This window comes from Sycon ciliatum, chromosome 6 (assembly GCF_964019385.1).
Source record: "Sycon ciliatum chromosome 6, ocSycCili1.1, whole genome shotgun sequence".
In the NCBI taxonomy this organism is placed as follows: Eukaryota; Metazoa; Porifera; class Calcarea; order Leucosolenida; family Sycettidae; genus Sycon; species Sycon ciliatum.
Genome location: NC_088648.1, coordinates 23,259,263 through 23,272,398, shown reverse-complemented (window position 1 = coordinate 23,272,398; position 13,136 = coordinate 23,259,263). Strand labels below are relative to the sequence as shown.

The following is a 13,136-nucleotide window of genomic DNA, read 5'->3' as shown; positions in this document are numbered from 1 at the left end:
TGACCATTGCGTCCGACGACATGGCAGCACAAACCATGACAGAAGTTGCGATCGGTTCGTTTGAGTCTTTTTGACGGAGCTGCCGCCGACGAACACTTCCGTCAGCGCAAGAAAACCATGCAACCTCCGCTCGAGTCCGTAAAATAGGTCAGGATGTTCGCATTTCAGAGCGATGGAGAATACAGTTTCTGTCTACTTCCAGCTGTCTGATGGCAAGGATTGTTTACCCCGGGGAGGTATAGAAAAGTTGAAAAAGCGCTTCGCGAGCTTGAATTTCAGTGCTTGCACAGTACAGCGCCTAGTGAAGGGCTATCACCAGCAAATCGCTGACGAAGAAACTGCAGCTCATGTCGATGTCACCAGTAAGTGAGACCAATCCGGCGGACACACTTTGAAGCTCACAGAGGACAGGGCAAAGGAGCTTATCAAAGGAAACACCAAGTCCTGAGAGAAACACTCGTGCAAAGGACTTTCAGGAAACTAGCCGAAAAGCCTGGTGCACGGCGTTGTAGGTGCAGTACGCACAGGTGCTACATCAAGCGGAAGCTATCACTGCGCTGCATGTACAAGCACCAGCGGCTCGCGTGGGTAGGGGTGCTGATCAGCAAGTACGACAAGCGCAAGAGGCGATTTGAAAAAAGGACACTGATATGGCGTTGCCTTTTTGTCTCAAACAAAGTCGCATTATTGCGACGAACGGGAATAACACTTACAGTCAACATGCGGGCAGTCTCACTCAGCTTCTGATGGGAAGGTGACAGGCACGAACTGCCTTTGAGCGTGATTCGAGACGAGGAGAAGTGGAACAAGCTATGAAACGACCCGTGCAGCAGCTGTCCGGATCGTACGTTTTGAGCTCTTCCTGAGGAGGATGTGTAACTTGCTTGAATTTTTGACTGAGTTGCTTACTGACATGTAAATAATCATGTACATAGTGCTTTGTGATCGTGGCTTGCTTCAAATATTAGTATTTCTTTCCTGAGACAAGTGTGAAGATAAGCGCCAATTTTAACTGGGCGGACCAAGTATTATTGAAAATGACCCCCAGGCGCTTAGGACGTATACTGATATAAGTTAATAATTATAAGTTATACGTCTTTCTCCATGCCAAATATGGAGTGCAAAGCCTGGGTGCAACGGCCTGCAGCCTTTTAATGGGTTAACCAATCGTTTGTGTCATTATTTGTGTATGTACCTGTGGACATTCAGAGGAAGTCTCCCACATGCAAAGTACATCAAGATCAGCAGAGAGTCACCTTCATCGAAGTTCCTCCTGGGCAACAGTGGCCCCAAGTTTCCCTCCATTCAAGACCTGCTGGATCACTACTCTAACAACGACATACCCGTGGACGATGGGGAGAAGATTCGCCTTACCAACGCCGTCGAACGCGAGCTCCTTTACGACTACGTAAGAGAATACACTGGCAGAGACAGAGGCATACCGGGGTTGAAGTGGGTTTTCTTGAAGAGGACTGGCAAACTGCTGAACCTGCAAGATGATCAAAGTGCTAAAGTCTTGTTGCATCCCACTGTGTTTCCCTTCCCTACATGATGACCAAAGCATTTGTCTTTCGCCAAAATCTGAGCAGTTGGCTTCCAAGTTTGAAGATGTGCCGTAAAAACCTTATCTACATTGTGACTTCCCGCCAGACAACAGAAGTTCCACTGTGCATGTGAAGCTGTTTATTTCGGTAGGAATTGTCTTGTGATTAATGTGCCTGAGCAAAAGGCTAGATTCTGATTCATGATTGGCTCTGTCTCTGTCTCCCTCTCTCTCTGTCTGTCTCTGTCTCTCTCTGTCTCTCTCTGTCTGTCTCTCTCTCTCTCTCTCTCTCTCTCTCTCTCTCTCTTCTTCTTCTCTCTCTCCCTCTCCCTCCCTCTCTGTCTCTCTCTCTCTTTCTCTCTCTCTCTCTGCACCTGCTTCCAGGCGTAAAAACCCTGTTGTAGAGGTCTCAGTCCTCATTTGTTAGACTTACCTGTCTTTATAAATGTAACTTACTCTCTATCTCTCTCTCTCTCTCTGTGTCTGCCTCTCTCGCTTTCTCTCCCTCTCTCTCTCTCTTCTCTCTCCCTCTCCCTCTCTCTCTCTCTGTCTCTCTCTCTCTCTCTCTCTCTCTCTCTCTCTCTCTCTCTCTTTCTGTCTGTCTCTCTCTGTCTCTCTCTCTCTCTCTGTCTCTCTCTCTCTCTCTCTCTCTCTCTCTCTCTCTCTCTCTCTCTCTCTCTCTCTCTCTCTCTCTCTCTCTCTCTCTCTGTCTCTCTGTCTCTCTGTCTCTCTGTCTCTCTGTCTCTGTCTCTCTGTCTCTCTCTGTCTCTGTCTCTCTCTGTCTCTCTCTGTCTATGTCTCTCTCTGTCTCTGTCTCTGTCTATGTCTCTGTCTATGTCTCTGTCTATGTCTCTCTCTCTCTCTCTCTCTCTCTCTCTCTCTCTCTCTCTCTCTCTCTCTCTCTCTCTCTCTCTCTCTCTTTTCTCTCAATCTATCTATCAATCTACCTCCGTCTCTCTCTGGCTCTCCCTCTGTCTCTGTCTGTCTGTCTCTGTCTCTCTCTCTCTCTCTCTCTGTCTCTCTCTCTCTCTCTCTCTCTCTCTCTCTGTCTCTCAATCTATCTATCAATCTACCTCCGTCTCTCTCTGGCTCTCCCTCTGTCTCTGTCTGTCTGTCTCTGTCTCTGTCTCTCTCTGTCTCTCTCTGTCTCTCTCTCTCTCTGTCTCTCTCTCTCTCTCTCTCTGTCTCTCTCTCTCTCTCTCTCTCTGTCTCTCTCTCTCTCTCTCTCTCTCTCTCTCTCTCTCTCTCTCTCTCTCTCTCTCTCTCTCTCTCTCTCTCTCTCTCTCTCTCTCTCTCTCTCTGTCTCTCTCTCTGTCTCTCTCTCTGTCTCTCTCTCTCTCTGTCTCTCTCTCTCTCTGTCTCTCTCTCTCTCTCTCTCTCTCTCTCTCTCTCTCTCTCTATCTCTCTCTCTCTCTCTCTCTCTCTCTCTCTCTATCTCTATCTCTATCTCTATCTCTATCTCTATCTCTATCTCTATCTCTATCTCTATCTCTATCTCTATCTCTATCTCTATCTCTCTCTCTATCTGTCTCTGTCTCTGTCTATCTATCTATCTCTCTCTCTCTCTATATATATATATATATATACTCAATCTGCGGACAGCATGCTGTTTCGTATATATATATATATATATACACACAACAACAAGGTTGTCAGTTTCATAATACCAAAAGCTTTTCACCCATTTTCATCAGTGGTTACATGGGAATGAGCAAGAACGAAAACGAAGCCAGAATTTATACTGGGGGTAGAGAATCAGCAAGAATATTCTTACGCGCCTCAAGTTCACACTACACTACCATAAGAATGTATGGAGCAGTGGAAAAATGCGGGAAACAACACATGAGGGGAATGCAGTACCAGAACAAACACGTGATAAAGTTGTCAGTCCGGTTGCAGCTTGAACAGCCGTAGCACCTTGATGTGCTTCTTTTGTCGACACAGTTCTGGCCTCAAACTGCGAATGTACAGCGCCTCCAGTGTGAATCGGTGCGCGCTGTTTCGGGCTGGTGTGATCACACTGAAGCTGCTGTTGCGTTCCTGTGGGATGCATTCAGGCTGCGCCTGCAAATGCTTTGTGATGGCGCTATCACTTGTTGCCACACGTGGAAAGGGCAAAATTGCATTGCCTTCCGCAAAAAGATTAAAGCTGCAATTTTGAACTGCTATCCTACAGTATCCCCCATTGTAATTTATACAACCAGACCCGCATTCAGGTCTATCGCGAAGGATGTTTCACCAACTCTTGAAAATAGTAATTTTATTTATAAGTATGCGTGTCGCTGTGAGCGGACGTACGTTGGTGAGACATGTCAGCGATTCTCGGAAAGGATCAAGCAGCATATCCCAGACAAGCTGTACAAGAAGCCGCCTGACAAACGTGTGGCAACAAGTGATAGCGCCATCACAAAGCATTTGCAGGCGCAGCCTGAATGCATCCCACAGGAACGCAACAGCAGCTTCAGTGTGATCACACCAGCCCGAAACAGCGCGCACCGATTCACACTGGAGGCGCTGTACATTCGCAGTTTGAGGCCAGAACTGTGTCGACAAAAGAAGCACATCAAGGTGCTACGGCTGTTCAAGCTGCAACCGGACTGACAACTTTATCACGTGTTTGTTCTGGTACTGCATTCCCCTCATGTGTTGTTTCCCGCATTTTTCCACTGCTCCATACATTCTTATGGTAGTGTAGTGTGAACTTGAGGCGCGTAAGAATATTCTTGCTGATTCTCTACCCCCAGTATAAATTCTGGCTTCGTTTTCGTTCTTGCTCATTCCCATGTAACCACTGATGAAAATGGGTGAAAAGCTTTTGGTATTATGAAACTGACAACCTTGTTGTTGTGTGTATATAAATTTTGTTCGCCTACCTCTCTATTTATATATGTATATATATATATATATATATTTAAATAGAGAGGTAGGCGAACAAAATTTATATACACACAACAACAAGGTTGTAAGTTTCATAACACTAAAAGCTTTTCACCCATTTTCATCAGTAGGTACATGGGAATGAGCAAGAACGAAAACGAAGCCAGAATTTATACTGGGGGTAGAGAATCAGCAAGAATATTCTTACGCGCCTCAAGTTCACACTACACTACCATAAGAATGTAGGGAGCAGTGGAAAAATGCGGGAAACAACACATGAAGGGAATGCAGTACCAGAACAAACACGTGATAAAGTTGTCAGTCCGGTTGCAGCTTGAACAGCCGCAGCACCTTGATGTGCTTCTTTTGTCGACACAGCTCTGGCCTCAAACTGCGAATGTACAGCGCCTCCAGTGTGAATCTGTGCGCGCTGTTCCGGGCTGGTGTGATCACACTGAAGCTGCTGTTGCGTTCCTGCGGGATGCACTCAGGTTGCGCCTGCAAATGCTTTGTGATGGCGCTATCACTTGTCGCCACACGTTTGTCAGGCGGCTTCTTGTACAGCTTGTCTGGGATATGCTGCTTGATCCTTTCCGAGAATCGCTGACATGTCTCACCAACGTACGTCCGCTCACAGCGACACGCATACTTATAAATAAAATTACTATTTTCAAGAGTTGGTGAAACATCCTTCGCGATAGACCTGAATGCGGGCCTGGTTGTATAAATTACAATGGGGGATACTGTAGGATAGCAGTTCAAAATTGCAGCTTTAATCTTTTTGCGGAAGGCAATGCAATTTTGCCCTTTCCACGGCAATTTTGTGATAATACGCGTTGCAGGTTCAAGTTGTGCAGAAGCTGTATCTGGGCTAGGTTCAAGAACGCTTGTCATGACTCGCTTGAGTACTTTGAGTGGGTAACCGTTAGAACACAGAATATCCTCTAGCTTAGCAATTTCAGCTGATAATAGTGATGGTGAGCAGATGGTTTTAGCTCTAAAAGTTAATGATCTGATCAAATTGATTTTGTTTCTAGTGTCACAAAACGAGTCCCAGCGGGTGTAAAGACCTGTGAACGTCGGCTTTCTATATACTGTGGTGAGCAATTCTGTGGAAGAATGCTTAATCAATACATCAAGAAACGGCAATTCTCCATTATTCTCCTCCTCCATTGTAAACTGGAGAGCTGGGTGAAGATTATTTAAACGCTCAGAAAATTCTAATGCCAGTTTCCGGTTGTGAAATGCTGCGAATGTGTCATCCACATAACGCCTATAGAATTGGGGCCAATGACTGTCTGGAATTGTGTTCTCAAAATATCCAACAAAGATATTGGCTAGCACGGGGCCCAAGGGTGAACCCATGGCTACTCCGTCCCTCTGTGCGTACGGAGGCGCTGTACATTCGCAGTTTGAGGCCAGAGCTGTGTCGACAAAAGAAGCACATCAAGGTGCTGCGGCTGTTCAAGCTGCAACCGGACTGACAACTTTATCACGTGTTTGTTCTGGTACTGCATTCCCTTCATGTGTTGTTTCCCGCATTTTTCCACTGCTCCCTACATTCTTATGGTAGTGTAGTGTGAACTTGAGGCGCGTAAGAATATTCTTGCTGATTCTCTACCCCCAGTATAAATTCTGGCTTCGTTTTCGTTCTTGCTCATTCCCATGTACCTACTGATGAAAATGGGTGAAAAGCTTTTAGTGTTATGAAACTTACAACCTTGTTGTTGTGTGTATATATATATATATATATATATATATATATATGCAGAGCTCACTGACTTGTCAGTTTGAGCACTCTGGCAAGGTACGTTCGGGCCTGATTGGAAATTTTTATTTCCATTGCTATCAGGTTCGGCCTCATTTCCTCTGTGCTGCGCTGATGAGTTCAAAAAGAACGAAACAGCATGCTGTCCGCAGATTGAGTATTTCGCTCCTGCTCTTGTAGCAGTTGAGCACTCTTGCGTGGGGTAGTGCCTTTGCTGTTTGCGTTATGCAGAGCTCACTGACTTGTCAGTTTGAGCACTCTGGCAAGGTACGTTCGGGCCTGATTGGAAATTTTTATTTCCATTGCTATCAGGTTCGGCCTCATTTCCTCTGTGCTGCGCTGATGAGTTCAAAAAGAACGAAACAGCATGCTGTCCGCAGATTGAGTATATATATATATATATATATATATATTTATACCTCACTCCATATACACCCACACTCATATACCAGATCTCCCATGAAGTATATAAATTTCCATATACACTGTTCAATACACACCACTAAGGAGGTATATACACCACTGAGGAAAACCATCGGGAAAAAACTCACTGAGGAGGAGCTTTCTTTCTCTAAAAAGGAGTGTATATAGCTTTCTCTCTAAAGCTATATTCACTCCTTTTTAGGGAAAGAAAGCTATATTCACTCCTTTTTCTCTTGAGCTTGCGCATGGAGAGGTATAAATATATTATAACAAGGGACCTCGTGTATATCGAGAAATATCGACCAGTTATAAAAACCTCGGCTTCGCCTCGGTTTTTATACTGGTCTATATTTCTCGATATACACTCGGTCCCTTGTTATAATATATACATTTATCACTCTTCTATATCGACCTCCACTAATTCTCGTGATCCTTAACTGGTCCTATATTACCCATATCGCCGCGATATCGACCGCTTATATCGACCGCTTGTATCGACCACTTAGGCATTGTAATCTTTCGACTTTGGAGGGACTTAGAATTTTTCTCTCCACTTCAAAAAGAAAAATTGAAAGAAAGACGACAAAGGAAGAGAACAAGCAGGATTTGAACTCACAACAGTATGAATCTCAAGCAACCCCTTATACCACCCAGCCACTGTGCTGCAGATGCTGAACTCTGTTGTTCTTACAGTCCTGTACCCAAAATAGGCAACATCCTATGTACACTATAGTACAAATGCTATACTAAAAAGGTTACAATAGCTCCTAAAGGTTCAAATTTTGGGGTTATGGCAAAGGAATCGTGATAAATAGGATATTGACCTCGACTTCGGTCTATATGCGAAATATAGGCCTCGTAAAAGACCTCGGCGGACCTCGGTCTTTTACTTGGCCTATATTTCCCATATAGACCTCGTCTTGGTCAATATCCTATACATACTCAATCTGCGGACAGCATGCTGTTTCGTTCTTTTTGAACCCATCAGCGCAGCACGAGGAAATGAGGCCGAACCTGATAGCAATGGAAATAAAAATTTCCAATCAGGCCCGAACGTACCTTGCCAGAGTGCTCAAACTGACAAGTCAGTGAGCTCTGCATATATTCCCTTTCCTCTGTGCTGCGCTGACGAGTCTACAAAGGACGAAACAGTTCTGTCCGTAGATTGAGTATATATATATATACACTCAGACACAAAGGATCTCCAAGTTTCTCAGTGTTGCTACTCTGAGTTTCGTGCAAAAGCACTCTTCAGGCAACTTACTCTTCTCTCACATCAGTATCCCTTTACATACCAGAAAAGACGAAAAGAAGCACCCTAGGTGGGAATCACAGGTGGAGAAAAGAAGCACGCTAGCCAGTCTAGGTGGGAATCACAGGTGAAGATAAGTGTGGCAAGTGTGGTGGTGTGAGCAATCGCGCAGGCCGGGTGGTGTGCATAAAGTGAAGTGTGGCAGTAGGATGCATGCACATTAGATAGCAGGAGTTCTGTATATGTGTAACAGATAGCAAGCGCAGTCTACAGTTCAGGTCACCTCCGATAGGATGCTATCTAATGTGCATGCATCCTACTGCCACACTTCACTTTATGCGGACACAAAGGATCTCCAAGTTTCTCAGTGTTGCTACGCATTTTTCCACTGCTCCATACATTCTTATGGTAGTGTAGTGTGAACTTGAGGCGCGTAAGAATATTCTTGCTGATTCTCTAACCCCAGTATAAATTCTGGCTTCGTTTTCGTTCTTGCTCATTCCCATGTAACTACTGATGAAAATGGGTGAAAAGCTTTTAGTATTATGAAATTGACAACCTTGTTGTTGTGTGTATATAAATTTTGTTCGCCTACGTCTCTATTTAAATATATATATATATATATATTTAACCCTTTACCGTTTTAGGTATTTGTACAGCAAAAACCGACCGTCATTGTTCATGCCATAACTCTTTTATTTTTCACTTTTATTATGTACAAAATGGGGTGATTCTGAAAGTAAAAACCCTCAGGAATGCGATGCAACAACTTTCAAGTCCAGAAAACGAACACAGATTTCACTATTTAGCACTAATAATTATTTGGATTTATTGCCGATCGGGCAAACTGTTGCAATATGCAATAAATCAGATCCTTGCACTGGAGTGGCTCCCTCAGGTAAGTGGATTCCAGGTTCGTTCTCTGGGTGGAATGCAGGAGTGTTACCAGTCACAGCGGTGTCAGCATTGTCCCAAGCATTGCAAATATCGACTAGTGCAGGTTGCACCGCTGGCTGTACATAGTACCTGTGCACCACGACCTCAACCCTGACGACGGCCTATTCCACGGCCGAATCCTCTCTCTCTGCCACATCCCCTTCCACCATTAGTGGCACTCATCTCAGCGACACTGTCGTCGTCTGTGACATCCACGTTACTCTCACTGGCGCTGCTTTCACTCGCCATGTCATCGTCGCGGTCGTCGTCAGAATAAATATTTTCAACAGGATTGTCTGGCTCCACAAACTCATCTTCGCTGGATGAGGCAGCGACAGAATCGTCAGGAAGGGTCTCCAGAAGCGAAAAAGCTTGCTCCGCGTCCATGGCTTGCACAGCAGGGCAGACAGTCGTGAGGCCAGCTCAAGCAAAAGTCGAAATAATCTGCAGGCAATACCAAAAGTCGCAGGGTACGCACTTTTCCCAAAGCGCATTTTTCAAGTCGCGATTTTCGCGATTTTTTATATTGCATCACACAAAAAAATTGTCGGCACCCTCTGCGCGTACATCTTGGCTACCAGTAGGGAAAATCCCAGCTCTCTGCGGTGAACCAGTCCAGCGCTGTGAGCATAGAAGTCATCGACCGCGAGCGGTCGAAATTTGTACGTACAAACGGTAAAGGGTTAAATAGAGACGTAGGCGAACAAAATTTGTATACACACAACAACAAGGTTGTCAGTTTCATAACACTAAAAGCTTTTCACCCATTTTCATCAGTAGATACATGGGAATGAGCAAGAACGAAAACGAAGCCAGAACTTATACTACCCAGACAAGCTGTACAAGAAGCCGCCTGACAAACGTGTGGCAACAAGTGATAGCGCCATCACAAAGCATTTGCAGGCGCAACCTGAATGCATCCCGCAAGAACGCAACAGCAGCTTCAGTGTCATCACACCAGCCCGGAACAGCGCGCACAGATTCACACTGGAGGCGCTGTACATTCGCAGTTTGAGGCCAGAGCTGTGTCGACAAAAGAAGCACATCAAGGTGCTGCGGCTGTTCAAGCTGCAACCGGACTGACAACTTTATCACGTGTTTGTTCTGGTACTGCATTCCCCTCATGTGTTGTTTCCCGCATTTTTCCACTGCTCCATACATTCTCATGGCAGTGTAGTGTGAACTTGAGGCGCGTAAGAATATTCTTGCTGATTCTCTACCCCCAGTATAAGTTCTGGCTTCGTTTTCGTTCTTGCTCATTCCCATGTATCTACTGATGAAAATGGGTGAAAAGCTTTTAGTGTTATGAAACTGACAACCTTGTTGTTGTGTGTATATATATATATATATATATATATATCTCCCTGTATATCTATCTATCTGTCTGTCTCTCTCAAGGTGCTAGTTAATCCGTGCGAGTCTCAGCCAACGCTTGCACAACCACTGGTGGACGCAGTGGCCAAAGTTCCGCACCAGTACGAACTCCCCATATCCTGGCGTGTGCCAAACAGGAGCGGCCTGGTCCAGCTGGATGAAAAGAGCGAAGAGTTTGCATGGGTGATGGCTCGCTTTGATGCAACTCTCTTGGCCAAGTCACACAGGATAGATAGTGTGGAACGCATTGATAATGTACCCCTGTATCAGTACTTCAAGCAGCGCTCTGTGAATCTTGCCAACCGATCTCCCAGCGTTGAGGTCCGCACCAAGAACCTATGGTGGTCCACTGGAAGTCGTGATGAGGCACAAAGAGTGTGTGATGTAGGCTGGCTGAGCAAGGAACTACTAGACTTGAACAGATTACACGGTAAGAGCTTGGGATAATTGCATGCAAACTTGTGATGTTATCTTGGAGTTCATTGACTCCATTGACTGCGGATTAGTGATCCTCTCCCTTCAAATGCGGACCGATGATCCTCCTTAGTGTTGAAGGATTTCTAGGTGTGTCAGCTGCTGGGCAGAAGCCAATAATTGAGTCCTCTGTCCAAGATTCCTTTGAACCTCTCTCCCGTCTCCCGGGGTTACCTACATGAACATTTTTGCAGTGACCAAAATTTTAATACAAGACGCAGCACGAATGTGTGTACATGTATCTCCCGTTCTTCCCTCCCTCCCTCTATCTCTATCTCTCTATCTCTCTCTCATACTCTCTCTATCTCTCTATCTCTCTCTCTCACTCTCTCTCTCTCTCTCTCTTTCTTTCTCACTCACCCGGTTGTGTATCTGTCTCTGTCTGCCTCGTTCTCTGTCTGTCTGTTTGTTTGTCTCTCCCTCTCTCTCCTCCTCCCTCTGTCTCTCTCTCTCTCTCTCTCTCTCTCTCTCTCTCTCTCTCTCTCTCTCTCAAAATGTGTTTCTTTAGCTGTACACTACGGAGCGGGTTTTACCTTCATGGTGGATTTTAATAGTGTTCTGGCTGCAGTTCGTGGACAGCAGTTTGTAATCCTCACAAAGGTTGCCATCAGCGATGTTGCTGAAAGATCCTGCACAGGTCCCAGTCCAGGAAGCGGAACAAGAGCGAACAGCACACCTCTCAAACGAGAAAGTGGAACAAGTGAAGACGGCGCACCTCTCACGCAAGGCCCTTGTCGCCGCCCGGTGCCATTGGAAAGTTTGACGCCAACACAGGGCACACGCTTTGCCAGCGCCATCGTGGACTCCGTAGCTAGCCCATCTCAGTTCACCGTGCACGTCCCCTCTCAGTGCTACCCATCCTTCATGATTACCCTCAGCTCCGTACGACGCTGAGAATCAACGCTTGTGTCGTCACGGTGAGTTGCTACGGTAAACATGGTGCCTTGGAAGATGTATATCTACAGTAGACATAGTGCGCTACAAGATATCTGTAGGAAACATGGTGACATGCAAGATGTATATCTGTGTGAAACATGGTCTCCTGCCAGGTGTAAGAGTATAACTGTGTAAAACATGGCACCCTGCATATCTGTGGGAAATATAGTGTCCTACAAGATGTGCTATTCCATCTTGATTTATAATATTTTTCAATATTAATATTTGTCAGGAACCGACAGCTGCTATGGAGTACATGATGTAGCTTGATCCCTGTGAATGCAATCATGTGACTATTGATCAATTAAAACCTTTCTTGACTAGAACTGCATTTTAATAGCATTTGCTCTTGACTTTCTTCTTTAATTTACTTGAGCCCTTTGAAGCTATTGAATTTTGCAGAAGAATACAGCTTATTTTATACATCATTATTATAATATTGATCGAGAGGGGTAAGTAGCAGCATTCGGCCTTGTCCAGATTCTTATCAACCACCACACCACACCGCTGCGCTCTCCGGCCGACCTCAACACGTTGCCACAGCACACCATCAGCAAAACGACACTTCAGCTGGTACTCTGCTCCTTCAGACAGCAGCTGTTTCAATCATCAGGATCTCGTCAGTGAAGGTTGATAATGTAGAATGGCTAACAGATAGTGAACTTCACCTTCTTCTTTTTTCTTTTTTTTCGCCTAAGATGCGCCATTATGTTTCCCCCTTTTTTTGCTACAAAAGGGTGAAGTTCACTATCTGTTAGCCATTCTACATTATCAACCTTCACTGACGAGATCCTGATGATAGAAACAGCTGCTGTCTGAAGGAGCAGAGTACCAACTGAAGTGTCGTTTTGCTGATGGTGTGCTGTGGCAATGTGTTGAGGTCGGCCGGAGAGCGCAGCGGTGTGGTGTGGTGGTTGATAAGAATATTATAATACCCCTGACACGATCACTTTAAAAGGTACAGAAACCAAGTGTGTGTGTGTGTGCACATGAAAATATATCATAGTGCAGTGTGTACTAGCAAATAATTCTGAGGCAAAGGCCACCAGGACCACCAGGATGCGAACTGGCGTAGCGCTCGCTCGCATCAGTTGGATGCTCGTTGCAGTAAACACCACACTGGTTTGCCCCGCATTACTTCAGGCGCGTAGCCCGCATGGGGCACAGGGGGCACATGTACACAGAGGGCACGTGTACCCCCTAAAATATTTGACCCACGTGCACTAATGACCATGAAGGACATCATGCACCAGCCTATCCTATACAGAGTATTTGATGGACTGTTTTTGGTCAAGGTCTGTCACCCCGAACGTTCAGAAAAATAATTTGTTTGGTAAAAACTTTAGTTTTTCGTGCCCCCTAACGAACATCGCGAAAGTTAATTCCAGACGAAACTTTGTACTTACAGTATTGTTTTCATGCACCCAGAGCATTGACTGCCTCACGACAGCACACAGTGGGTGGTGGTACTCTGATTTCTTTCGGTTCTTTGTACCAGACAGGACATGGACATGGACAAAGTAACCCACACTGCGCACAAGGAGCCCAGCTGC

At 45.4% G+C, this 13,136-nt stretch overlaps 1 protein-coding gene across 1 annotated transcript in view; it reads left to right on the top strand.

Annotated features, from left to right (window-relative positions):
• The window catches only part of LOC135819739 (uncharacterized), a 40,942-nt gene extending 28,933 nt beyond the window's left edge, over positions 1-12,009 (top strand). The window contains exons 29-31 of the mRNA XM_065332998.1: positions 1,210-1,408; positions 10,198-10,603; positions 11,156-12,009. Coding sequence (XP_065189070.1) covers positions 1,210-1,408; positions 10,198-10,603; positions 11,156-11,541 — 991 coding nt within the window. The 3' untranslated portion in view covers positions 11,542-12,009. The remainder of the gene's footprint in view (positions 1-1,209; positions 1,409-10,197; positions 10,604-11,155) is intronic.
• The last annotated feature ends 1,127 nt before the right edge of the window (positions 12,010-13,136 follow it).